The sequence below is a fragment of the Strongylocentrotus purpuratus genome, unplaced genomic scaffold (genome assembly GCF_000002235.5).
Source record: "Strongylocentrotus purpuratus isolate Spur 01 unplaced genomic scaffold, Spur_5.0 spur5_scaffold_16, whole genome shotgun sequence".
NCBI lineage: Eukaryota > Metazoa > Echinodermata > Echinoidea > Camarodonta > Strongylocentrotidae > Strongylocentrotus > Strongylocentrotus purpuratus.
Genome location: NW_022145601.1, coordinates 11,006,097 through 11,033,041, shown reverse-complemented (window position 1 = coordinate 11,033,041; position 26,945 = coordinate 11,006,097). Strand labels below are relative to the sequence as shown.

At 39.1% G+C, this 26,945-nt stretch overlaps 4 protein-coding genes across 4 annotated transcripts in view; all 4 read left to right on the top strand.

Annotated features, from left to right (window-relative positions):
• LOC594771 (activated CDC42 kinase 1) overlaps positions 1-4,972 on the top strand; it is a 40,071-nt gene extending 35,099 nt beyond the window's left edge. Inside the window, exons 11-12 of the mRNA XM_030986779.1 lie at positions 248-345; positions 1,029-4,972. Of these exons, the coding sequence (XP_030842639.1) occupies positions 248-345; positions 1,029-3,688 (2,758 nt within the window). The 3' untranslated portion in view covers positions 3,689-4,972. The remainder of the gene's footprint in view (positions 1-247; positions 346-1,028) is intronic.
• A 5,546-nt stretch (positions 4,973-10,518) lies between these two features.
• Positions 10,519-18,369, top strand: LOC593934 (beta-lactamase domain-containing protein 2). Its single transcript, XM_030986778.1, has 8 exons — positions 10,519-10,723; positions 11,186-11,349; positions 11,889-12,025; positions 13,301-13,526; positions 14,156-14,349; positions 15,507-15,593; positions 16,126-16,290; positions 17,098-18,369. Exons 1-8 carry the CDS (start codon positions 10,587-10,589, stop codon positions 17,284-17,286), a joined length of 1,299 nt encoding a protein of 432 aa, XP_030842638.1. The 5' UTR covers positions 10,519-10,586; the 3' UTR covers positions 17,287-18,369.
• Positions 18,370-20,099: 1,730 nt separating this feature from the next.
• On the top strand, positions 20,100-22,034 carry LOC115924657 (uncharacterized protein K02A2.6-like). The gene has a single exon (XM_030987365.1). It carries the CDS (start codon positions 20,100-20,102, stop codon positions 22,032-22,034), a length of 1,935 nt encoding a protein of 644 aa, XP_030843225.1.
• A 37-nt stretch (positions 22,035-22,071) lies between these two features.
• Positions 22,072-23,985, top strand: LOC115924656 (uncharacterized protein K02A2.6-like). The gene has a single exon (XM_030987364.1). It carries the CDS (start codon positions 22,072-22,074, stop codon positions 23,983-23,985), a length of 1,914 nt encoding a protein of 637 aa, XP_030843224.1.
• Positions 23,986-26,945: the final 2,960 nt, after the last annotated feature.

The window sequence follows — 26,945 nt, the reverse complement described above, 5'->3', positions numbered from 1 at the left end:
TGTAACATCCAAACAATCTGGTTTCCATCAATGTAAACACTGTTCAATGTAAAAACTGAGAAACGTCTTTAACTTTACTTCCAGAAAGAGTTACTGTCATGTAAAATAATTTGTGTCCAACTATCCTTGGAAAGAAAAAAAAAGTCGTAATTTCACTCATGAAAGTTTCTCTTTTGCAATGACATGGATGTTGAATACTTGTGTCTTATGACTGTGTTCCCTTTGATCATGTTCACACTACCTGCAGGACGTACTTGATGCCTTTGAAATTCCTGGATGAATGGTCCAATGAGGATGATGTCTCCAGTTCTAGACCTTCCCTGATGCTATCAGATCGACTAAAAAGTGAGTCCTCTCTTTTCAACGTCATTCATCATTTTATCAACACATAGATTTGCCATTAGGGACTTTTAGATTTAGTGGATGAGAACGGCGTGAAAGACCACTGATCATGTGTGTCTATGGCAAGCCGTTTTAACATTTATTCCTATTTCTTGATATTAAGAAATGATTTTCTGTTGTAAAGCAATGATAATTCTTGATATCAAGAAACGATTTTATGTTTTTAAAGCAATGGCAATTCTTGATATCAAGAATTGAATTCTTGATATCAAGAAATATGAATAAATGTTAAAACGGCTTGCCATAGACACGCATGACCAGTGGACTATCACGCCGTTCTCGTCCACTCAATCTAAAAGTCCCTATTGACTGTTGTTTGTGGAGTGTGATAAAGGACAAATGAACAAAGAATAGTATTCATCATAGTTTGGTGTCTTGAGACTTTGAATGAAGGAAAGACTCAATAACAAATCGTCATTTATCATCTAAATTGTCTGTTTTTGTGTATTTATCTATTGGCAAATTCAACACGACAGTGAATGTCTTGATGGAAGATTAATGTGGCATTTTAAAAGGTTGTACCAATGTTGGATTATTTTTCTAAATTTTAAAAGTTGAAAGCCTTGACAGCGATAAAGTCAATAATGAAGGGATTAAAAGTAAATATTTTCATTCTACACACACAGGGAACAGCAAAGAGAACCAACTGAAGAAAGACGCTGACAATTCATCACGTTCGTCATCTCTGAAGCGACAGTTTCGGGGGAAATTGTCCAACCGGAACTCTGCTAATTTAGAGAGTGAAGACGAGGACACGCGTGTCAAGGCGGGGGGTTCTGTCTTCTACGTACAAGGAACAGCATCCGGGCAAGCAGAAGGAGAGATGGGGCAGTCACAAACGGGTATTCTGATTGACTTTGCTGAGAACTCATTTGCCAGCACGGACAGCAGCATCGATTCCGGTTCCTCGTTCGACACTCCGTACGTAATGGACAGGACGTTGAGTCCAGAGGTCAATTCAAAGGCACCTTCGTTGCCGAGGCTCAACGGTGGCTTACCTCTGTATGATGATGTACCCAATGAAGCAGGGGATGCAAGTACTGTAACTGCAGAAGTGTCGAAAAAGAGTCAACCTCCGGCTCGCTCGTATTATGGTAACCAACAGATTATTGCAGATGCAGCTGCATTGGAAGACACGCCAACAGCGAGTGCGGACTCAGCAACGTACGCATCGGTGAATAAGGTCAAGCCTCCAGGGACAAGTTCCACTAAGACTAGAGTCAGAGCCAACCCATTTGCATCCAATAACAAACAATCATATAATGATCAAGCTACTAATGGTGCAACTTCCAATAATCACACAGGTAGTGATATAGAGAGTGCTAAAGTGCCACATGCAACAAGACTTTATGACGATGTGCCAAATGAATCAAATTTATCCAGTGACACTTTATCCAAGAACGCCACTGCTAAAGGGGACTGGGTTAACTTCTACGATGATGTTCCCACAGAGAGTGATCTTGCAAAGTTAGAATCAAAGGCGGGACCCTTGCCATTAAGAACATACGATGAAGTCCCTGTGGATGAGCCGCTCCAACCAAGAAGAACTGCACCTGGGAATGTCCAGAGTGTTTCCACAAGACATGCAGGACCTGCAGCAACCGCCCAGCAGCAGCCACAAAGTAGTGCGTCTCCAGGTGTTGCATCAAGAATGTACAGCGAAGTTCCTGTAGAGGATGTAGCCCAACCGAGAACTGCACCTGCAAACTTGCATGCTTATTCTAGTGACCGTTATGCTCCTTTTTCCAGACCTGCACCAACCCTTCAACCACAGAAAAGTGTGCCTGGTGCTGCTTCAGGTGCTGCCTTGAGCTTCTCGACTCACCCAATGGTGCCTGTGAAGACACCCTTGTCATCCTCACCGAGTTTAGACTGCTTTGATCCTCTAAAACAGGCCTCTGTCAAAGTTGACCGAAATCCTGAGAAAGTGTCCGAGCAGAAAGCTTATACGGCAGCTTCTGCTCGCAAAAACCAAGCTAGCATTGTGATCCCACCTCCGAGATCAAAAAAGAGCACAGGCAGACGAACTAATAACTTGGTGAATCAAGATAATGAGCCCTGTAGCACTGCAAAGGAAATCGCTAGGAAAGTAGACGGTAGCAGTGCAGACAAGTATGCTGCCATCCAGAGTACATCATCTGTCAATCAGGCACACTACACTGTGCATGATAGAGCAAGGCTACTTGAGAACAAGCCACACATTGCACCGAAACCAGGGATGAAGAGTGAAACGCAAGATGACAACTTCATGACGATGTGCTTTCCCCGTAAGACACAAGGATCTGAAAATGGAGGTTCTCATTATTCGGCCACGACCTCATCTAATGACATTCCTTTTGGCTTAGGAAGGCGAGCGCACAACGCCCAGGATGGGAGCCGAAAAGTGGTACCTCCTCTTCCCCCTCGCCACGCACTTGGAGAAGACGTGCCGCCAGCTGTTGGACCTCACCAATCAAATCAACAGCCTCCAGGTGGATCGATGATACTGCCTATCATGAAAGATGGTGTTCAAGTCAGTCACACCCATTACTATCTTTTACCAGCAGCAGCAACGTCAACGGAACCTCTTAATGTATCACCAAGGTCTCTGATGAGCGCACCAGTGGCCAGGACAGAACCACTTGGCAACACAGCTCATGTGAGACCACAGCTGAGGCACCCAATGGAGATGGCAAACCCAGACTACTTCATGAAGGGAGCTGACTCTGGTGGACAGCGTGGTGCGCAGGACGGGAGCTACTTCAGTAAGAGTGGCCCAGGAGCTGGCGCCAAGAGCAAGGATCTTCTTCAAACCTTTGATCTCTCGAACTTGAAACCTATCCTACCGCAGGGTACCGCCTCCACATCCCAACCCTCGCACATGATGATGCCATCGACGATGCCATCCTATTACAGGTCGACTTCATCAAGTTCAGCTCCGCCGACACCATCCCACCAAGCTGCAGCATCTGCGACACCATCATCCGGTGTCTGTATCCATGGCAACAAGTTAGGAGGTAACCGACCCGTCTCCGACCTTGACCTCATGGCGTCCGAAACGCCCAACTCGGCGGCGGATAAGGTGAAGCAGGTCCAGAAGGAGGTACACGGGGTGACGTCCGATGAGTGCAGGAATGCCCTGATAGGTGTGCAATGGGACGTCACGAAGGCGGTCCGGGATCTCAAGACAGAACAACTCTTCCAGCTTGGTAGTGCTTCCAAAGAACATTGTGAGAACCTGTTGAAATCGCTTGAGTGGAACCTAGAACTGGCCAGCTCCATTCTGCTGGAGCAGTCTGCAAGGTGATCAGAGACTCCTTGATGCCATGAACAACTACTAACTAAATTATAATGAAACTATTGTAAATTTTAACGAAATCAATATTTTTTACCACTCTTAATGAAATTGAACATCAGTAATCAATATATACTTATATCTTTTTAAAAATGGGGCATCGAGAAGTGGAACGTTCTTGTAAAGAGTGTTCAATCCAAAGAAATGCCCTTCTGTTGATCATGCTGATGGTAACGAATTTATTCTTGATAATATAAGATTTAAGCAAGCAAGTAATGTTAATATGTCTTTCAGGAGGATAAATAATGTGATTCTTCCCTTTAACAGTTGATAAATGTTATCATTGTGAATAATACCAATATGATATTTAGTAGGAGGATGAAAGCGATCAGTTTTTTCTTTTGGGTTACAGGGTTGGGGGAGGCAGAGGGTTTATTTATTTTCAAACTTTTGATTGAATAGAGGACTTTGCTTCACTTTCCAATACTGATGGTGAGCAAAAATTCTGATCATGAAGTTCAAGGAATAATTTAAAATCTTCAGTTTTAGAGAATATGTTGTTATGAAGATATTCTGACCAGTTAATTATTGCAGCATAAGCAAGGCCAGATTTTATTTTGGATAGTTTCAAAGGAGTGAATAAAATCTTTATAAGGAATGTCACTCTTTTCTCATCATGGATAGTTTGTTTTTAAATGAAGAAACAAAACAGTTCGAGTGGTCAGTATTTGAAATGCAGCCTCACACCCTATCTCTTGATTCATGTTTTTTGCATGATTTTATTCTACCCACATGTGCTATATGTATGTTTTATTTGTTTTACAAGGTATTGGACCAATAGCATCATAGTCTCGATTGAAGCTATGAATTCTTTGATCGATGATATTAACCCTTTTCTTTTCCTCATGAATTGAATATGGCTTTTAAACATGACTACGCAAATGGCATAGTAAGAAAAAAAGTGCTGATGCTTGTAAAGATATGTACAGTAAAAGCTATATGTATATAACACTATATAGATATATTATGTTTGTGGAGCATTATTTTTTTATACCAGATCATTTTAGATGTACAAATCATTCAAAAACTATATAGTCATTTATCAATGTGACATTTCTTCTCTGTCGTTTCATTCCACTGTTTTACCGGTAGTTAAATATCTTTCTGAATGTGTTCAGAAAGTTTGGTGGTGGGACAGGCATGTGTTTTCAATATATTAATAGGGCAGTTTAAGTCGTTTTTAAGTTAATAATCGCAAGTTTTCTCCTAACCCTTTGAGCACTAAGTCTTATGCAATGTATCCAACGCTCAAAATACACGGGGGCGGTGGGCGATTCGCCCCCGTGAGCTCCACAATCGCCCCCGTCAGATGGTTCACGGGGGCGATTGCAAAATTAAAAATCGCCCCCGTGGAAAATTTAAAATAAAGATTATCTTTTCTGATATAACTTTAACACAATATTGTGTATCAATTTTCAAACCTTAAACCAATCAAATGGAACTAATTAGATGGCGCTTTCTCTCACATCTCTATGAGTATTACCGATACAAACAACAGAGCTCGCAGTGCAGCTGTAGTGCGGCCGTCAGCAGTGGCTATACTGCGCCGGTAGTGCCGGTGTGCACGCTGACGCCCAATATCTGCTGGAGCTGGAGACGATCGCGCAAGGACTGAACATGGAGAAGTTTTTCGTTGTGAAAAGTGTGAATCCTCTGAAATCTGGTTATTCTAAAAAATCAGCAAATAATGTAACTCGACCAGTAAATCAATATTGAGAAGAAGATCACCAAAGATGTTGCAGGGGCGGATCTAGGCGGTTTAGGGGGTTTAACCATCCCCCCCCCCCCTCCCTTGGGCTGCCGAGTGAAAATGTGATGTGCATAGAAAAATGCTATCATGTGTCATTGTGTCCAGACCTACACATAATTAGTAGATTTCAGTAGATGCCAGGAAAACATCACTTACGGGGGTTCAAAATAGCAACAACAAAAATCGCCTCGCCGCTACGCGGCTCGTGGACGATGTTCCACATCGTATTTGGGTTACCCCCCACCCCCCACCCTTAGCAAAAAGCTAGATCTGCCCCTGTGTTTTGGAAGGATATGGTAAAAACTAAAAGTAAAGAAAGAATGTATATAAGGTTGCTCCGAATAATGAGGAGGACATTATGTGCAGAGCGGGAAGAAATGGAGAGAATGTCATCACGGAGATAAAAGTCAATAACAGCTATATGTAACAAGTACATTTTTAAGAGGGAAAATGCCGACTTAAATAAATGATAATGATAAAATACCAAGGAATTTAGGAGTTTCATGGGTACCAATTCAATGACAATTTGTATTAAAAAAAGAGCCCCCGTCGGTACTAAAAGAGCCCCCGTGAGAGGGCTCACGGGGGCTCTTTTTTTTTTGGAAGAGCCCCCGTGGACAAAAAATTAATTTGAGCCTTGAATGTATCTCATATTTATATGTATTATGAGACAGTTGTTTAGTTGGGACTTGACACTAACAGGTGTCTGAACACATGGATGCCAAAATTCTAGGTCTCCCTCCGCCCCACCCCCCCCCCCCCAAAAAAAAAAAGTCATAATCTCTATATGGATATATGCTCCTAAACGAAATTCATTTAATTTTTATCTTGAATAATGATAATAATGATAATCTTGAAAATATATGAATGTCTGGTTACTGAAAAGAATCTTTTCATTCTAAAGCATAAAGCATCCCCAACAATTATTTTGCAGAACCAGGTATAAACTTAATCTGTTTCTAATCTACTCTGTTATGAAAGTTATATCTCTTCCCATACAGATTCGTTTTTATAAGAATATCCTCATAATATATCATCAACTGCACTTGACATTATCCAGAATTCTAGTTTTCAAAATAAATGATTTTTAATCAGAATTAGGCAGATATCCAAACGACCTGAACTTGTTAATTATACAATATTTCATCACTATTTATTTGGAAAATTTATGTGATCTATGTATTCTGTATAGATTATCAATATGACTGGTATTATTGTACATATGTACATGCTTATGCAAATACATATCTCAAAACATATTTACCAATGAGTAACTGTAATAGAAAGTAGAGCAAATAATATGAAACAGTGCTGGAATCATTTCCCTAAAATGTAGCCTGTGAAACTGTTGTTGTAAAGTTCATATATGCAAGTATTTATATATGTTGTACTCATGGTCATATTTTATTGTTATGCAATTATCTCTTTCACATTATCTGCATGTGCAAAATCATTCAAATGAGCAATGAACACTGTTTCCAATGCATATTTCTGTCTTCATATTTTGGAATTCATTATTTAGAATTCATCATTTGCTAGAAGGGTAGGCAAATGTGTACGTCCCAAATTCCTAATCTGTTGCCAAAGATGGGAGAATACGTAAATGATGCAATAATCGTTACTAGAGAAGTAATTTTAGAGGAATTCCATGAGATTGTCAGTCACTTTCAACATGTTTTTGCTTCCGGTATAGCTTTTTGACAGACCTTCCAACAGTGGAATAGTGCATGTTCATGTACCTTTTATTAAAGCACAACTTTTGACTGGCACATATGCACAAAATATTAAATGGAATTCCTAACAGACTACCTTATGTTTTGATATAGAGTACTGAAGCTGTGACATCATAAAAATACAATTTTGGAATTTCTCAATTTTTTCTTCATTTTCCGAAAGAGCATCAAAAATAATGTCCAAATGTCGAAAACCAATTGAATATGTTAAGCTTTGGCAGAGATATGACTATCTGAATACCGGTAAATAGATTTCCGATAGGAACTCAGTGTTACATTGCTCTGGCTCCAGAGCAATGTAACACTGAGTTCCTATAGGAAATCTATTTATTCAGATGGTCATATCTCAGCCAATACTTAACATACATGTACACGTATTCAATTGGTTTTTCGACATTTGGACATTATTTTTGATGCTCTTTCGGAAAATGAAGAAAAAATTGAAAAATTCCCAAAATAGATTTTTGATGACGTCACACTTCACCACTCTATTCTCTGGATATTTTTTGGCGATTAATCTTGTGGTATTAGCCTTGATAGGCAGATATCTTGTAATTTTATCATTCTGTGTGAATTTTGTTTGGGTCTATGAAATTTCATAGTCATCATTACTGTATTTCATAAATACTACCTTTAAATGCTCTTTTAGAGACGATTTGGTAGACCACCGCACTTTTTAAACAAAATGAATAGCAACTGCGTGCAACAACGGTCCTACGAATATTCACTGAGCTCTCTGTTATAATGTTGATGTATACATTTTTTAACGTAGCGATATACCACGACATATACCTGAACAAGTCTCATTATGTATTGTGTGTCTCCAAACTGTATGGGTCAAATATGGGGTCAATATACCAAGTCAAAGGTCATATAGAAATAGAGTATTCTTGTGTATGGTGAAAGAATTTGGTAATTGATATATAGTCACCTGTAAACAGTCTAACTCTTTGGGGAGCATGGGGGCACTGCCCCCAGTAAAACTGAACAGGGCATTCCTAAAGCCTCGGTCACAAATGCCATTACGAACTGCTAAGAATGCTGTACGAACGATTTTCAGACAATGGAAAAACGGAGATTTGTACGAAATTATCGTTCGTACGAACCTTTGTGACCGTAGCATTACACACAACTGAATACAAAATAAGAATGTGCCCCCCCCCCCAACTGTGCTCCAACTGGAATCAATATTACTTGTGCACCCCCCAGTATGCTTTAAAGAATAAGATAATTCTGGATCTGCCGATGTGAACAATGCTAAATTTCATAGACATTGCAATGACGGTCAATTAATGTTCATCTGAAAATGATTCTTTACATTATTTTCTTTAGGAGATGTGAACTTGTTGACTTCTTCTGTTACCTCATGATGAGATTCAGTTTTATTCTTCTTTCCATTATCCTCTTTTCTTGCCATTTTCATCCCTTCTCTCCATCCTCATCACTGAAGTAGACAAGAATTACAATTCTTTGTTCTTTCTCTTGTTTGGTCAACAAGCCCTCAATTATTGGAGGAGCTCGCGCCTTTGAATTTTTTATTAAACAGATAAATGGCGCCATGCAAACGCTGTGAATCATCATCATCATCATCATTTAACAACAAAAAATTATTTCTTCAGTTTGCCAGTGCAAAATCTAACACATCTCTACTCAATCCTTCTTTCCCCCTCAAAAGCTTTCCCCTTCCTTTCTTGCAATGAATATCTGTCTTTATTCTTCATTTTCCTCTTCCTCAAAGTTGTGACCGTAGCAATATATACTTGTATATTTTTGTATGCAATTACTGAATGCCTACATGTTTGCATTTTGGATGGTTAGAGTCATTTGTATGAGACATAGTGGCAAATGCAGACGTCATTCAAGTTTTTTTTTACTCGAAGTTACAACAAAACCAATGCTTGCAATGTTATTAACCCTTTTAAATTAAATATGTATAAGAACAACAAAAACTTGAGACTTATGTTTTCATGTTTGTTTTGTTTTGAAGTTCCAACTGTTTCTTGTCCTTGGGTTGAGTACCGTTTTGGGTTGAATACCCAGTTGGTACGTCTTTTCTTTTTTTCTTTTTTTTTAATTTCGCAAAAATAGACCGACTTTTAACCCCTTCTTTCTCACAAAAAGTATACAGTTTAGTGTTATTGTATTGATTTATTGATACAAAGTGAACGTATTACACAAAGTACATAAAGGACAGCATTATACTGTTTTATCCATCAAACTTAATTTCACACAACACTTTTTCAGTCAGAATGCTCAGACAAGAAAGGCAGAAGTTTCGGGGAGATAGTTCGAGTGTAATAGCACCAGTGCAGTGATAAAGATTGATTTGAAATACGAAGAGAGAGAGAGAGAGAGAGAGAGAGCTAAGGAGAAAAGGGGTTTTTGGAGTAAGAGTAAGTTTCGGGGAGATAGTTTGAGTGAAATAGCATCAGTGATAAAGATTGATGTGAAATACGAAGAGAGGGAAGGGAGAAAAGGGGTTTTGGAAGTAAGAGTAAGTTTCGGGGAGATAGTTTGAGTGAAATAGCATCAGTGATAAAGATTGATGTGAAATACGAAGAGAGAGAAAGGAGAAAAGGGGTTGTGGGAGTAAGAGAAAGTTTCGGGAAGATAGTTTGAGTGAAATAGCACCAGTGATAAAGATTGATGTGAAATACAAAGAGAGAGAAAGGAGAAAAGGGGTTGTGGGAGTAAGAGAAAGTTTCGGGGAGATAGTTTGAGTGAAATAGCCTCAGTGATAAAGATTGATGTGAAATATGAAGAGAGAGAAGGGAGAAAAGGGGTTGGGGGAGTAAGAGTAAGTTTCGGGAGATAGTTTGAGTAAAATAGCACCAGTGATAAAGATTGATGTGAAATATGAAGAGAGAGAGAGAGAGAGAGAAGGGAGAAAAGGGGTTGTGGGAGTAAGAGTAAGTTTCGGGGAGATAGTTTGAGGGAAATAGCATCAGTGAAGATTGGAGAAGAAAACAAGATCAATGCTAATTTCGATTAGAGGGAGGAAGGTCGTCGAATTGCAGGGGGACTGTGCATGCGCAACCAAGGCAGATAGATATTATTATGTTTGTAATTTTTTATTTTTTATTTATTTTCTACTAATTATCATCAACATTATCTTCATCATAATTATTTCCCCCACGTAAGAGAGATTTAGAAAAAAAATGTATCTGCGCCCCCCCCCCCCCCCCACACACACACAAAGAACCCTTGTTTGTTTTGATCCACTTATGATATTAGTAAGTAGTAGTAGTCTTGTCACAGTCGTACGAAAAGTAAATATCACGGGCTGGAAGCCAAGACTACGCGCGGGTATCAGCTGTGCTCGAATTTTGAAATGCACAACTGAGAAAGAAATGCTGCTTTGAACAAAATGTTTGAAAATTTAGCATTGATAGCCTCTACGGCTCTGATTGTGAGATATTTACCCAAATTCCGACAGTGGAATCTTCCCGTTCATGTTGGTGGATACGTCAAACCCGGCTTTGAAGAGGTCGAGGAAGTATTCAGGTGAGTGAGCCCAGTCCCACACACTCAAAAATATGATGTAAATTCGCCACCTACCAGACGCTCGTCCAATATTGAAATGTTAAAAGTGAATTGATTGATGAATGATTATGATTTAAAGCTGGATTTTTTTTTTTTTTTTTTTTTTTTTTTTTTTTTGGGGGGGGGGGGGGGGTTGTATAAATAGTAATGACGAGATCCGATATGATAAAGATACTGTTCATTGTATGGTCTAGAAATCATGATTTCTTTTTTTTCCCCCTTCTCTTCCATGGTTCATCAGAATTTCGCCAATTTTTTTTCAGGCTTCGGCATGAATAAATTCCTGAAGCATTTTTTGTTTTTGTTTTCTTCTTATTTTTGATGTTGTTGAGAGCCAGAAAGTTGTTCGTTCTATGAACACTCCTCTGACTCTCGGCAGACGACTATTCTTTATTTTCTTTTTTTTAATGTTCATTCTGCCAGGAGAAATTTTGAGAAAGGACCAGAAAAAAGAAAGAGTGGCTCTGGATTTGCAGTGTACCATAAAGGAGAGAAAGTAGTCAACATCTTTGGGGGTTACGCTGATGCAGATATCCTGCAATTATGGCGAGAAAATACCCTGTCACTTGTATATTCTACATCAAAAGGTAATGAATTACGTGTGCTGCATTAGGTGCTACTAGACTGAAAACCGGAAGAATTAAAGGAATATGAGAGATGAATAAGATTTGATAATGCCTTGTTGAATACTAGGTCATCAATACCTTTGTTGAACTTGTAACCCATTAAAAATGATGCTTTGAAAATAATAGCTGTAGGTAAAGAGGGAATTAAATAACCTTGCATCATATGTTATGTTGATATTGATTCAGACATTAGTGATAACATTAATCCCATTAACCATAGTATTCTGTAAAAACTTATGGATGTACACATCATGATTACATTAGATCAAGGGTAACTTTGTCAGCCCTTGTTGGTCATTGTCAAAAGTTAACATTGTCACCACCTACATGTATATACATTTTATCCCAAAAATATGTTACTTTTTGGGGGAGTTAAGTAGGCCTGTGGCTTTAATAATATTTTGTTATATGTAGTGATGGTTTTATTGTACTGTAGTAAAAGCTTTATAGTACCCTGTAGTAACATTTTGTATTAAATTCATCAATTTTTTTTTTGACAGTTGTAGGAGCTATTTGTATTGCTAAGCTGGTAGATGAAGGAGTGCTGGAGTACCAGAGACCTGTAGCTGACTACTGGCCTGAGTTTGGAGCAAATGGCAAGGATAGAATCACAGTACAGCAACTCATGGAACATAAGGTCTAGGCCAGTATTTCATACAGTTACTTTTAACTAATGGGCCTTAGATTCATGGTCAAACAAAGCTCTGGACCCTGCCTTATAAACGAATTGCGATTGATTACAAAAAATTGCAATTTATATCAATTGCATCTCTCTTCTAAAGAGATGGGAGATGCGACTGATATCAATTGTAAATTATTTGTAATCAATTGTAACTCTATTTAATTAAGATGAGGCCTAGAGCATCATTACATGAGACTTTCATAATTAAAAGCTCACAACTTCACTAACATCCCATGGAAATGTATGTTAATTATAATGCAGTTGTTTAAGTGGGATGTCTGCAAACTTACAGTATGCTTACAATTGTTTTGTGAGATGATGCCTTAGTTCCTTCTACCGTTGATGTTTTGTGAGATTTTATTGTTGCCACCCGGGCAACAAAGACATATTTTCACTGACTCCAAGTACAATTTCCCTGGCTGGAATACTTCTTTATGTTATAAACAACCATTTCAAATGTGCTATCGTTTAGTAGGTGCTCTGAAATATGCTCCATCAAAAGCTGCTCTGGACTTAATTTTTTCGTCAAAGAAATACTGGTAGGGCAATGTGAGGATTGCATTATTTGGGTGTTAGGATACATGTATGTTTGTAGAGTGGTTTGTCTAGGATTTAAATAAAAACTTTGATCAATGTAGGATATTGCCTGTTAACCCTATTTAGCCCGGGCTATTTTGAAACTGCATAGCCCAGGGGGGGGGGGGGGGGGGGCTTCTAAGGCCCCCCCCCCCTATGATTTCGGCCATGAATATTGATAATTTCTTTATGTATTTCTTTGTTTTTTTAACTTATGTATTTTATTGTTTTTGTTGTTTTATTTCATTTCCAACTATAATTCAACTATTTTGACCCCAAAATAAACACCTAAAATATAAACAAGACTAAATAACCAATGCTTTATCTCTTTATTTGAAAAATGAGATTTCCATATGTTTTGTACACAAATCACAAAAATGAGCGATTTTCAGGCTGACATGCAAAGACAAAAGGACACGTGACTTTGTAATGGTAGGTCCGATTTTCGAAAAATTTCTTTCAAAAGATGCCCAAGACTCGAAAGAAAAAAGTTCCAAAATTTCAGTGCAAGATTTTCTTGCGTTAAAAAATTATTGCGAAAAATGTCGAGTAGGGGGCTTCTAAAGCCCCCCCCCCCCCCCGGGCTAAATAGGGTTAAGCAATAGTCACCAGAGCATGTGTAGTTAAACACTTCACTTGGTCATTTCAACTCAGGCAGGTCTGCCGCTATTCCCGGAGCCGATCACATATGACTTGCTGCGAGACAAAGCCAAGCTGGGTGCCATGTTTGCAGCGGCTTCCCCCTGCTGGGAACCAGGCACAGCTCATGGTTACCACGCTGTCTCCATCGGCCCTCTTACAAGCGAGCTCCTCAGGAGAGTGGACCCCAAGGGAAGGACGCTTGGAAAGTTCTTTGATGAGGAGATTGCAAAACCCTTTGGTAAGTGTCATCGACATTAAGAACCCTATGCACTCTTTATAAAGTGAAGGGGGAGGGACCTTGATGTTGTGGTACACCAAGTCAGTTATATTGAGGGGAGAGGGATGATGGTTATAGTGAATACATTTGCTGTCCCCTCCATAGCACTGGTGATGCCAAATCATTCGTAATTTCAAGATGATGGTGAAGATGATAATGATGATGATTATTGTGATAACATTAACAAAAACCATGACAACAGCAAAACACAATGACAGCAACAATGATGGTAGTGATGGTAATACCAATGGCAGTGGCAATGGTAATGATAATTTGGTGCTTGTAATGGTAATGATGTTTGTACTAGTAATGGTGTTTTTACTTGTAATGATGTTTGTACTAGTAATGGTGTTTGTAATCATGGTAATGATGTTTGTACTAGTTATGGTGTTTGTAATGGTAATGATGTTTGTACTAGTAGTGTTGTTTGTATTGGCATAATGGTAATGATAATGGTAATGGTAATGATAATGGTCATGGGCATTGTAATAAAGATGGTAAAAACCAGTTGCATCCTCCTTTCCCGTATGTGTCACGAGACTCTCGGTATCAATACTGCTACAACATCTCATTCATCTTCCAACTTCTAGGTATAGATTTCTTCATCGGTCTTCCTCTGGAGCAGAACCACCGCACAGCCAAGCTGATCTGTGCAGATCCTGGTCCTGGTGTTTCATTCCGGTCCGTGAGAAACTCTTCCAAGAACAGGACCGCTATAGCAGGAAGCATGAAGGACATGACGTACGTCACAAAACTGGTCCAGAATAGTGGAGAATTGAAGGATGTGAGTAATAACCAGGGTCTAGTTTAACAAAGTCTTTTTTCATTTACAATTGACAAAAATCAGTGACAAATCTGCCGATAACCAATCAGAAGCAAGGATTTCACTAGCTTATATCAGAAACTATCATTTGTCACCTATTGACAAGTTTGTGAAATGAGGCCCAGGAGGAGCATACCTATGGTGGGGGTTATACCCATTCTAAAAGGTCCTGGTCGTCTTGTCACATTCTGGTCAATTAAGAACTCTACGAGCCCTATGTCAGGAATTGTGAGGGACTTGACATATGTTACAAAAAATGGTCTTCAATGGAGGGATATTTAAGGAATATGATTAACTGTCGGCATGGTTCTAGGCCCTGTTTCATAAAACTTCTTATCAATAACAAGTTACACTAACCATTATAAGCTACTGAAAATCGTGGCATTTGATTGGCTGTGAGCAAATTTGATATAGGTATTTAGCATTTGTTATTGATAACAACTTTTATGAAACAGGTTCCATGGGAAAGAGGAGGGAACCTTCCCTTTCTAAATGTTTCTGTCACAATTCTGTACATGAGTTGAAAAATAGTCGATCGTAGACTTTGTGAGAGGTCTGTAACCGTGAGGTGCTATTAGGACTTTTGCTCTCTTCCCTGTTGTTGTATACTTACGTTCATATTTTTATGATCATCACAGTCAAGAGATTGAAACACTAGACTGGCAATGTGAAGGTTGTGATTTCAAATTCCTATCACAGTACAATTGACTTTGGCAATACATTGATCTACTTTTGCAGTCGTAGACCCAGATTTAGTCTGCAAGCACAACAATCCATAGACTAGCGTAAGCCAGGATGTATTAGAATACAAGTAACAACTACGGTAAATCATTCATACCCTTACCAAATTTTCTCTAATTGTTTAAGCATGTGAAAATTTTGTCGGTCCCTATTATTTTCTTGAGAATGTGCCGTACTAGAACTAACATCTAAAAGTATTCAACAAAGGACCTAAATCAACAGGTCCACCCTTCATTCTTGAGTTACAAAAAAAACAAAACAAGTGCTATGAATAATTTAGTTATTCGCTGTATCTGGTTACTGTTGGATATAAGTTTTTCACAATGAGCCAATTGTATTTTTTATATTTTTTACTATTGTTGTTCTTTGCTTGGCAGTTCTTCAGGACACAAAACAACCCAGAGTATCGGGCTGTGGAAATCGCATCAGCGAATGGCTTTGGGACAGCCGAGGCTTTAGCCAAGGTACTTTAAGCAAGGGATATTAGCCTCTGAGTGTGTGTGGCTAGGCATGTGATAGTTTGTTCCCCCTGCCCTCTAGGTGCCTGCATTAAAAAAAAAGTTTAATTCCAATTGCTTGTTCACATTTTGCAACTTAAACAAAATATTAAAAAAGCACCCCTTTGATCTAGCACCCCTGGGCCTAAGATGTGGTCGAGCTTTGATAAGCAGAATTTTAAATTAAATATTAAATTCATCCCTTTTTTATGCCCAAATGGGAGAATGCCAGATGAAAAGGATTGCTTGAAACACTCTCCTAAGTCATGTATTATTAAAACCAGTTTGCAAGTTTGGACCAATTTTCTGATGCCATGTGTTCCTGCAGTAGCATACATGTATGTCCAAATTTAGCCATCTTTTCTTTTAATTCACCGAAAGCATTACCGTAGGCAATTTGTTATAATTTTAATGATTCCAAAACCTTATGCACAATATTGCTCTTTCCTACATTCACAGTGATGAAGATTATTGATTTTGTTTTGTTAATGATCAACAGTTGATGGGGATTCTAGCTGTAGGAGGAACAGACCCCGTCACTCAGAAGACCCTTCTCTCCAAGAAAAGAGTGGAGTCTTTCTTGGAGTCTGAACCAGAGACGATAGACAAGGTCATCCAGATCCCCATCTCATGGAAGTGCGGCATGGCAATAGACGATACAGAGGTAGGAGAATCAACCTTCTTATCGCCACAGAGGTGTAATGGTGTATTACAGGGCTTCTCAAAGTCCAGGGGAGTGTTTCACAAAACTTGTCATCAGTGACAAATGACAATTTGTGTTATAAGCTACTGAAATCCTTACTTCTGATTGGTTATCAGCAGATTGTCACTGATTTTTGTTATTTGTCATTGAGAAAAGGCTTTGTGAAACACCCCCCAGACCATGGTCCGTATCTGCACTGCCTGGGAGGCTCTGCTTTTGAAATTATGTTGTAACTATTCCCAGTGTCATTACTGAAAATTTGGGAATTAGATTGTGTCTGAAACAAAATTACATAATAATAATCTCCTTTCTCTCTCTTTCTCACTTACTGTAAATCTTTCTTTCCCTCTCTCACTTTCTCTTTCTATCTTTATCTCTCTCTCTCTCTCTCTCCTTCCCTCCCTTTTCTTTCTCTCTCTATCTCTCTTTCCATTTTCTCTTGATCTTGTCCTCTCTCTCTCTCTCTCTCTCTCTTTCTCTTTAATACACCTTCTCTTCCTTCCTCCCCATCTCTCTCTTCCCTTCTCTCTCTCTCTCCCTCTATCCCTTCCTCCTTTTCTTTCTTTCTCTCTATCTCTCTCTCCACTCTCTCTCGATCTTTTCCTCTTTCTCTCTCTCTCTCTCTCTCTCTACCTCTCTCTCTCTGTTCTCTCTTTCTCTTTAATACCCTTCTCTTCCTTCCTCTCTATCTGTCTCTTCCTTTCACTCTCTCTCTCTCACCCTCTCTCATCTCCCCTTTCACCTCCCTCCCACCATCCTCCCATCTAGGACGGGGGTAAGATATTTGGTCACCCTGGTGCCGGAGGGCAGGTGGCTTTCACCGATCTCGAGCATCGCCTTGGTTACGCCTTCACCAGCCGATACGCTGCCCCTTTTGGCTTCGGAGACGACCCACGATTTAAGAACTTGCAGAAAGCTATGTATAGATGTGTCAAGAAACTAGAAGTCATGAATTAAAATGTAGAGGTGTGGTCGTCTAGGGGAAAAGTCACCGGACTGTGAACAACAAGGTATGGGGTTCAAATCCCTGCCACATTACAATGTCCTTTAGCAGCACATAAATCTACATTTGCAACTCTCAACCCAGGGGAGGTAAATGGGTAACGAGCAGGAATTAATTCTTTATTGGCAGCCATGCTTAAGGCTGGGTTATAATGGCGGAGTGCAAGGAGTGTCAAGTCTGACTTAAGCACTCTACAAGAACCCACTATTTTGCTATAACCCTAGTATCAAAATAAATCTCATATTAAATTGATTCAATCTTTGAAAACAAATGGAATATGGGTAATTTTTATATTTTACAACCCACTCCTAGATCTTAATCATTTGATTTGTCAAACAAAGCCACGTGTGAGACTGTTTGAGACTATAACACATTTTTAAAATTAAAAGTGTTCATAAGTTTCAAGTACTATTCAGTAATTGTACAGTTTGGTGTAAAAATGCCAAAGTAAAAATGCCAGAGGTAGAAATGTCAACTGCTGTAGTTTACCACTTAACATTTGAACAATGCAATAGGGCTAAAGGAAAGAAAAAATTATTAAATGTATTTAAAAAGATGATTAATGTGTTTCACCATGTATAAAAGATGATCTATTTTTATATTGTGATATGAAAATTACTGTTTTCTTTCTGGATTTTGACTTGTTTGTGCAATAATGATCATGTTCATGATGTGCTTATTGAACTGGTATCCATGTAAATCTACCAAAGCTTTTTAAAATTTCTTACTAGTAAGATATCTTAGCATGTTGATGGAGGGTCGTGTATATTAATGCAAAACAAAAGTAAAGCTTTCACTTTTGCCTTTGGATTTAACAAGAAGTATGCATCACATAGCATTTATGAAATTTTGCATCCAATTTTCTTAAAATTGCTGTTTTAAATCAACTGTCCGGACACACAATTACTTGGTATAATTACCCCCAATCCTTACATTCTCACATTTTTTTTACTATGAAGGGCAGCAAAAATAAAAAAAGCCATATTCTACTATAAGTAATTATATGAACTGTACATTAAAACATGATGTAAAACAAATACAAATTGTTGATCCATTGTTTTCTTAAAGGTAAATTTCCTGAAAATGAGTCTTATTTTGTTCTATACCAAGCTCACCTATTTGTACCTTTTTTCAAAATCTTAAAATTTGTAATTTTTCAAAATGTAGTTTTGAGTGAGAAGCATTAGCCAGTTAATCATACAAATCTAAAACGAATGGAATAGCAAGCAATCAACCAAACAAACAAACAAAATTATTTGTGGCTTCCTTAATTCACCTACATGAATTGTTACCATAACTAATTTTTTAATTCTTATCATGATATAAAGCCACAACAAATTAGCAATGATTGTTACCATAACTAATTATTGTTACCATAACTAATTTTTTAATTCTTATTATGATATAAAGCCAAAACAAATAAGATGTTAACTTGATTCTGAAAGGCACACTTCCTTGCTATGACATTAAGCATGGAGAGAATAGAGCGTTGAAAAGATGAATCTTGTCTCCCCCTGCCCTCTCTATATTGAAAATATTTGAATTTCTGTTGAGTGCTAGTAAATGTTGAAGCAGTATGTTATTTTTCTCGTCTTTGAAATCTCGACATTTGATAATAATAACAATAATAATACATAAGATTTATAAGGGGCCAAATCAACTTGACAATCAAATACTCAAGGCGCAGCTTGTGCAAAAGATGAAGTACATGATATATATATATATACATAAGTGCAATAGGAAATCACAATTATGTAGTGGCATCGGTATAATAAGATGGATTCCAGTTCACTTGAGATGCTCTCATGTGTGAAGTCTTTTAATTGGGTTCCGACGGTGATGGAAAAGAAAGAGAAAAATCTAAAGACATGGGAAGTCGTGGAAATAGATCATGGATGAAGGCCGTGTGTAGATGTGGCAGCCTTCCAGTTTGAACCAACAATGAGCGTGATATTTGTACGCCACCTGGATGCCGCAGCCATATCAAAATGGTACTTATCTGATCGTAGGAAAAGACAAAAGACACAGTCATGGAAACTCATTTAATTTGGCTCTCAAATATCCGTGGAAACCCTGCATAAGTGTCTGATTTGATACACTTTTGGGGCATCTTAAGTTTTGTGACATGTTCTAATATTGTTAACTGTTATCATGCCACATTGTGCCAAGCCCCCCCCCCCCCCCCCCCCGTGCCAGGTTTATTTTGAGATAATCTGATTAACGCGATGGTCCAATGAATAGCGCATGCGAAACACACAGCACAGTCCAATGAGCATGAACAATAACTGCTATTACGAATGCGTGCAATCATGCACAAGGCAGGGACGCAATGGTTTGCTGGCATGTACAAAGCGCTATGACGGTAGCGTGCATGCAGCCTCATGGCAGGCTATGAGTTAAAGCGGCGCAGATATGTAGAGCAACATGTGTAGCACTTTATAAGTGCAAAAAAATAGAATGAAATACTAATTGTATTTTGGACTTATTATTGTTATCACATATTTCTGATTAGGTATTGTCATGATAATGAATATGTATCAGATTATGCAAATGTGACACCTGTGACCTCAGGAGGTCAGATCGCATGTGCGCGATGTATATGCGATACGCGTGACTGGATACCCAGTGCGGGGAATAAACACCAGACTATGGTTTATGGAATTCAACTACTTTGTTAGTTTGTTTGCACTTAATATGTGACATTGGCGACGAGGATTAATGTTTCTTGGATGTTGAATCTGTGGCTACGAGCTGGAAAAGTTTCAACATGGCATTCGCTGGAGCGGAATTGTTAGCGCTTCGAGGAGTTCCACACTTCGATCCGACGGGTGGTGCAAGTATTGTCAGCGGCAAGTGGAAAGCTTGGCTTGAAGAGTTCGAAGCCTACGCCGATAGTCGCGGCCTGTTTCTGGACGGATGTACGCCGGCCCAGGAGGCTCAACGGAGAGCATTGTTGCTGTACACTGCGGGTCCTGTGGTAAGGGAGACTTTCAAAACACTTCCCAATAAAGGAGAGAGGAATGAGTATCAAAAAGCCACAGATGCCCTAAATGCTCATTATGTTGTCAAACCTAATGCTACGTTTCAAAGACATTTGTTCAGGAAAACAAAGCAGGAAGATGGTGAAACGGTTGCCCAATTTGTTACCAAATTACGACAGGTTGCTATTGGATGCAATTTCGTAGCTGGGGATGTAGAAAACCAAATTCTTGACCAAGTAGTTCAGTACTGCAGAGCTGATAAAGTTCGCAGGAGAATGCTGGAGAAAGGAGGTGAGCTCAAGTTAAATGATGCATTGTCCATGGCTGCTGCTCTAGAAGCTGTTGAAGGTCAATTTAACTCCATGTCATTGAGAGAGAGAGAAAGGCCTAGAGCTGGTCAAGTGAATCAAGTATCATACGAGAATGACAGAAAAAAGAATTTGGAATGCTACCGATGTGGGAACAAAGGACATTTTGGGAAGGATGCATCATGTCCAGCCAAAGGAAAGATCTGTCGGAAATGTGGAGGCCAAAACCACTTTGCGACAATGTGCAAAAGTAAGGCCAAGAGCACAAGTGAGGCGAGAGGAAAAGTCAGAGATGGGAAGTCCAGAGAGGGAAAGAAGTATAAGAATAGAGTTCGCCAAGTGGAAGGTGAACCCGGAAATGATAGTGATGATGACAACAGCCGTGGCCGTGATCAGAGGTACTATCAATTTGCTGTGAATGGTGATCATGAGAAAGTCCCAATAATCATTGGAGGTGTCACAGTCCCAGTGATAGTAGATTCGGGAAGTGATTGCAATGTAATAGATCAGATATTGTGGGAGAAACTGAAGAAGGACAAAATCATCTGCAAATCTACTAAGAGTACCAAGAGGCTTTATCCGTACACATCACAGATACCATTAACAACTGTTGGATGTTTCACAGCCACCGTAGAAGTTGGCAAGATGAAGTCGACTGCAGAGTTTGTTGTCATCAAAGAAAAGGGAGAACCTTTACTGAGCAAACATACGTCTAGAGAGCTGGGAGTGCTCCAGGTGGGAATTGTACATGTAAATGCGGTACAGAGTTATGCAGGTTTAAAGCAGGAGTTTGAAGCAGTCTTCAAAGGAGTAGGGAAGTTGAAGGGTCGACAGGTGCAGTTAGCAGTGGATGAAACGGTGAAGCCAGTGGCCCAGCCTGTGCGAAGGACTCCATTTGGACTGAGAAAAAAGGTCGAGATGAAGATTGCGGAATTGATCGATCTCGACATCATTGAGCCAGTTGAACGCTCCACGCCATGGGTAAGCCCAGTTGTCATAGTTCCAAAGAGAAATGATGAAATAAGACTGTGTATCGATATGCGTAGAGTGAACGAAGCAATCATAAGAGAACGTCACCCCATTCCCACTATTGAGGAAGTCCTACAGGAGCTGTCGATTAGCAAGGTCTTTTCGAAAATAGACCTGAAGTGGGGGTACCACCAACTGGAGTTACATCCGGAGTCTAGAGAGGTGACAACCTTTGTCACTCATTGTGGGTTGTTCCGCTATAAGAGACTGTTGTTCGGAATCAATGCTGCTCCAGAGATTTATCAATATGAGATACACAGAGTGATAGCTGGGATAGAAGGAGCTGCGAACATATCAGATGACATCATTGTGCATGCATCGACCCAGAAAGAGCATGACAAGAGGTTGAAGCAGGTGCTTGGCAGACTGCGGGACGCAGGATGAACAACAACAAGCGTTTAAGGCGCTGAAGGAAAGCTTAATGAGTGCAGAGACCCTGGGCTACTATGATCTAAATGCACCGACAAAGGTCATAGCGGATGCCAGTCCAGTTGGCTTAGGAGCAGTGCTGGTGCAGGTGCATGCTGATGGCCCGAGGATAGTAGCATATGCCAGCCGCTCGTTAAGTAACGTTGAAAGGAGATACTCTCAGACGGAGAAAGAAGCCCTTGGACTTGTGTGGGCTTGTGAGAGATTCCATGCGTACCTGTATGGAATAGAGTTTGATCTAGTGACTGATCACAAACCGCTTGAAGTCATTTATTCACCGAGATCTAAGCCATGTGCGAGAATAGAGCGGTGGGTTCTGAGGCTTCAACAGTACAAGTACAGGGTAGTCCACATCGCAGGAAAGTCCAACATAGCAGATCCATTGTCAAGATTGCTGAAGGATGATCACCCGAGAGAAACTTCTGTGTTGGAAACAGAAGCAGAGAGCTTTGTGCGTTTTGTGGCAGTCCAGTCAACGCCAGGTGCGGTGACAACGAAGGAAGTCGAAAGAGAATCTGAACATGATCCTGAACTCGAAGTTATCAGAGAGTGTATTCACAGTGGACAATGGGATGATTGTCCATACAAAGCATACATTCCCATCAAGGATGAACTCTGTATAATTGGTCAGTGTGTGCTGAGAGGTAGCAGATTGGTGATTCCACAGGCACAGAGGCCAAAGATGGTGTCATTAGCTCACGAAGGACACCTGGGCATTGTTGGCACCAAACAGAATTTGAGAACCAAGGTATGGTGGCCAGGATGTGAGAAAGATGCAGAGAAATTCGTCAAGACTTGTCATGGTTGCCAAATCACAAGCAGGGGTAATCCACCAGAACCAATTCGAAGTACTATGTTGCCAACAGGACCTTGGGTGGATGTAGCTGTTGATTTCCTAGGACCACTTCCGACAGGAGAATCTATACTTGTGGTAGTTGATTATTATAGCAGATACTACGAGTATGCAATCATGAAATCAACCACTGCAGAGAAGACAGTCAAAGCCCTGGCTGAAATCTTTGGCAGACATGGGTTACCTGTGACGTTATACTCAGACAATGGACCCCAGTTCATCTCAGAAGTTTTCGCAGAGTACATGAACATTACAGGAATTCACCACCATCGGGTGACTCCTAAATGGCCCCAAGCCAACGGCGAGGTCGAAAGACAGAACCAGAGTATAGTGAAAAGGCTTCGAATTGCACAGGCAGAAGGCAAGGATTGGAAGGAGGCCTTGCTGACTTACGTCGCAGTCTACCGGGCTAGTACTCATTCGACAGCGGGAAAAAGCCCGGCAGAAGTGTTGTTCGGGAGAAAGATCCGAACTAAACTACCACAAATCCAGGACATTAGTGAGGATCAGGAACTCAGAGACAGGGACCTCCAAATGAAAAGTGGTGCAAAACACTATGCAGATCTGAAGAGGGGAGCCGTACATTCTGACATAGTGCCAGGAGATAAGGTGATAGTAAGACGTGATGAAAGGAGGAAACTAGACACGCCATACTTTAGCCAGCCATACACAGTGACAGCAAGAACAGGAAGTATGGTAACTGTGAAATCACCTGACGGAGTCCTGTATAATAGGAATGTATCAAGTGTAAAAAGATACATGTCCCGAGACACTCATAACGAAGCTGCCAATCCAGAGAGGACAGACGGCAATCCTGAGGCGGTGACCGGTATTCCTGAAGGGTCGGACGGTAATCCTGAGGCGGAGACCAGTACTCCTGAGGCGGTGACCAGAGATCCAGACTCAGAGGCAGCGAGCAACACATCAGGCGGTGACCAGAGACATCAAGATGGTGATACCCAAGCAGAGACAACAAACACCAACGTTCCTATGGCAGCTAGTAGACCACAACGCCAGAGAAGATTCCCTAAGCGATATGATGATTTTGTGTGATTCCAGATCAATATGGTGGGAATGAGCTCTTTGTAAAATAGCGACAGTGATATCGGAAACTACATGTGCCAAGGAGAAATGTTTGGAAATCATTGGTTGAAGCCAAGTTATGATTTAAAGGGTGTACGCCTTGCGCTGCCCATATTTGTGAAATCGACATGTTGGAGAAATCACCATGGAAACCAAGCGTACGAGGAAGTTGTGTTATGTGCTAAAATAATAAGTTCTGATACATATGTTTCAATATTACACATACATTAATCAATGTAAAAGGGTGTACGCCGAACGCTGCCCTTATTGTATGTGATAGGTGTTGCGAAAAACACAAGTTGAGTTGGAGCATCGATCAGTTTTCAAAAATGGATTCAATCATCGAAGAGAGTATTTCCAGAAACTTCAGCTTCAGCTAGTCGTATGAACGCTTGGAGATAACAGATGATTTACACGAACTCAAAACTAGAACTCAAATAGTATCCAGTGAACAGTTGAACTTTATTTGGACCACAGACCGGATGCATGAAAGATATTGCATGAAAGATATTATATTGCATGTTATGTTTTATGTTGTTCAACAAAGTTGTTTGGAAGATAAAACATTTGGGAAAAGTTTATCGACCAGATAAATTTGTTGTTTGTTAGAAGTTGTTCTTTGAAAAAAAAAAGGAAGAAACAAAAGCAAATGCATCAAAGCATGTTTATTTCAGTAATTCACATATGGCTGAAACACAAGAACAAAAGAAATATTACAAGAATTTTCAGTGAAACTATAGTATAAAAATAGACCAGGATAAAGTTTCATTCTGGCAAAGGAGGGATGTCATGATAATGAATATGTATCAGATTATGCAAATGTGACACCTGTGACCTCAGGAGGTCAGATCGCATGTGCGCGATGTATATGCGATACGCGTGACTGGATACCCAGTGCGGGGAATAAACACCAGACTATGGTTTATGGAATTCAACTACTTTGTTAGTTTGTTTGCACTTAATATGTGACAGGTATTGGTTATCTGTGGGTTGTTTGTTGATTTTATTTAGACATGGTAAACAAAAAGGCTGTTTTTCAGTATGTCCGTTTGCATGGTTTTACACAAATGAATTTTACAACAAAATTACCTTAAACCGGAAAAAATACAAAACAATCATATTTCAAAACATAAGGCATTACATATGAATGAATGATTAATTATATAGAGTTTTACATATAGAAGAAGAAAAGAGAGATATAGAGATATGACTAAGCTACTAGTCAAAATGAGAAATTGAATAAGGACGGGACAACAAAAGAGAAAGTCAAACAGAGAAAGGAATATGACATTTACAATACATAATGATATAGGGTAAAAAGCATGCAAACATTAATCACATTTTTTAAATGGCATATTGATGAGTTCTTTTGTAATATTCTTGTATTGCTGAAACGTCTTTAAATATAGCAGAAGAAAAGAGAGATAGAGATATAAATCTAGGCTACTTGTCAAAATAGGAAATTGAATAAGAAAGGGGCAACAAAAGAGAAAGTCATAAATAGAAAGAAATATGACATTTACAATAAATAATGATGTTGGGTAAAAAGGATTACAAACATTAAAAACATTTTTGAAATGGCATATTGATTGATGATTTCCTTCCATAATATTCTTGATCTGCTGAAACGACTTTTTGTTGTTGTTAATTCTTGCTCAACACGTGAAAGACATGGCAATTGATTAAATAATTCGGTACAGGCATATATGCTTCCCAAACGCATAAAATTTGATCTTGTTTGACCAATGTACAAGGTGTAGTCTGAAATTTTAAGACAATATACGTATTCTTCCAAATGAATCCTGAAGCATAACAAATGTGGTAAGAGTTTGTGCAATAATTAAAAAAATAAAGCATTCAGCTTGCACTTTTCAATGTAATTTAAGGCGATTAATATCCAAATATGTACATAAAAGCTGGGAGCACAATCTGGTATGAACTTTCAGAAAAATGCGTAAAGCCCGATTTATTATTTAGTAATTAGTAATTAATTAGTAATTAATAGTAATTGTATATGCTTGATTAAAACTATACCAATATTGTACCGTACAATGAAACAGCAATCAAAATGAGGTTGAAAAGGTGCTTTATACAACATGACGGCAATTTTCCATATTTCTACACGGTAACTATTTCTCTGAAAAATATTAGCTGTGATATATCCTTTTTTCGCTCGACGTATATTAGAAGTAACCTGTTTTTTTTTTAATTTTTGATCATAATCAATTGTTGTTTATCGACATGTATTCTAGCACACAATAGCACCGAATTATCTTTAAATTGCTTTTCTTACGTAAAAGGTATCGAATTTCGTCTATTCCTCACTACCGTCACTTCGTGAAAACAAGGACGGACATCTTAACCCCACGACCATTCCGGATTGTATCCATTCTCACAATATTGTATCCAGAAATGGAAACTTCAGAATCATGTATGCTATAATCCAATCTTGTTTCACTAAGAGTTAAAACATCAAGTCTGGAAGACAGTATCCCATCTATTTCGTCATGATTTTTTTTAACAATGATCATATATTTTAACCCCATTGTACGAATGTAAATTTTCATACACTTTAGGAACAGTATCATAAAATATTGAACAGGTTTATCTTCTTTTTTTTTAAATCTTTTTGAACCTTGGGTGCTTCACTTTTTAGGTCTATGATATTAAAAGGTAAATCACCGAACAAGCATTTATCACAAAGCCAATCGGTATTGAGTTAAGAACAATTTAAATGAATCCATCTATTACAATAAACACATAAAAACAGCATTTTGGTTATGGGTAACTGAGTTAGAGCACGCGTTATAATACACGGATATTTTTAACCATTGAAGTTCGACTGTAATGTAACACCGTACACGTGCACTGTCTGAAAAGAATTGAGTTTTTATAAGTCAGTGTACGACATAATGACTACTTTTTAGCCA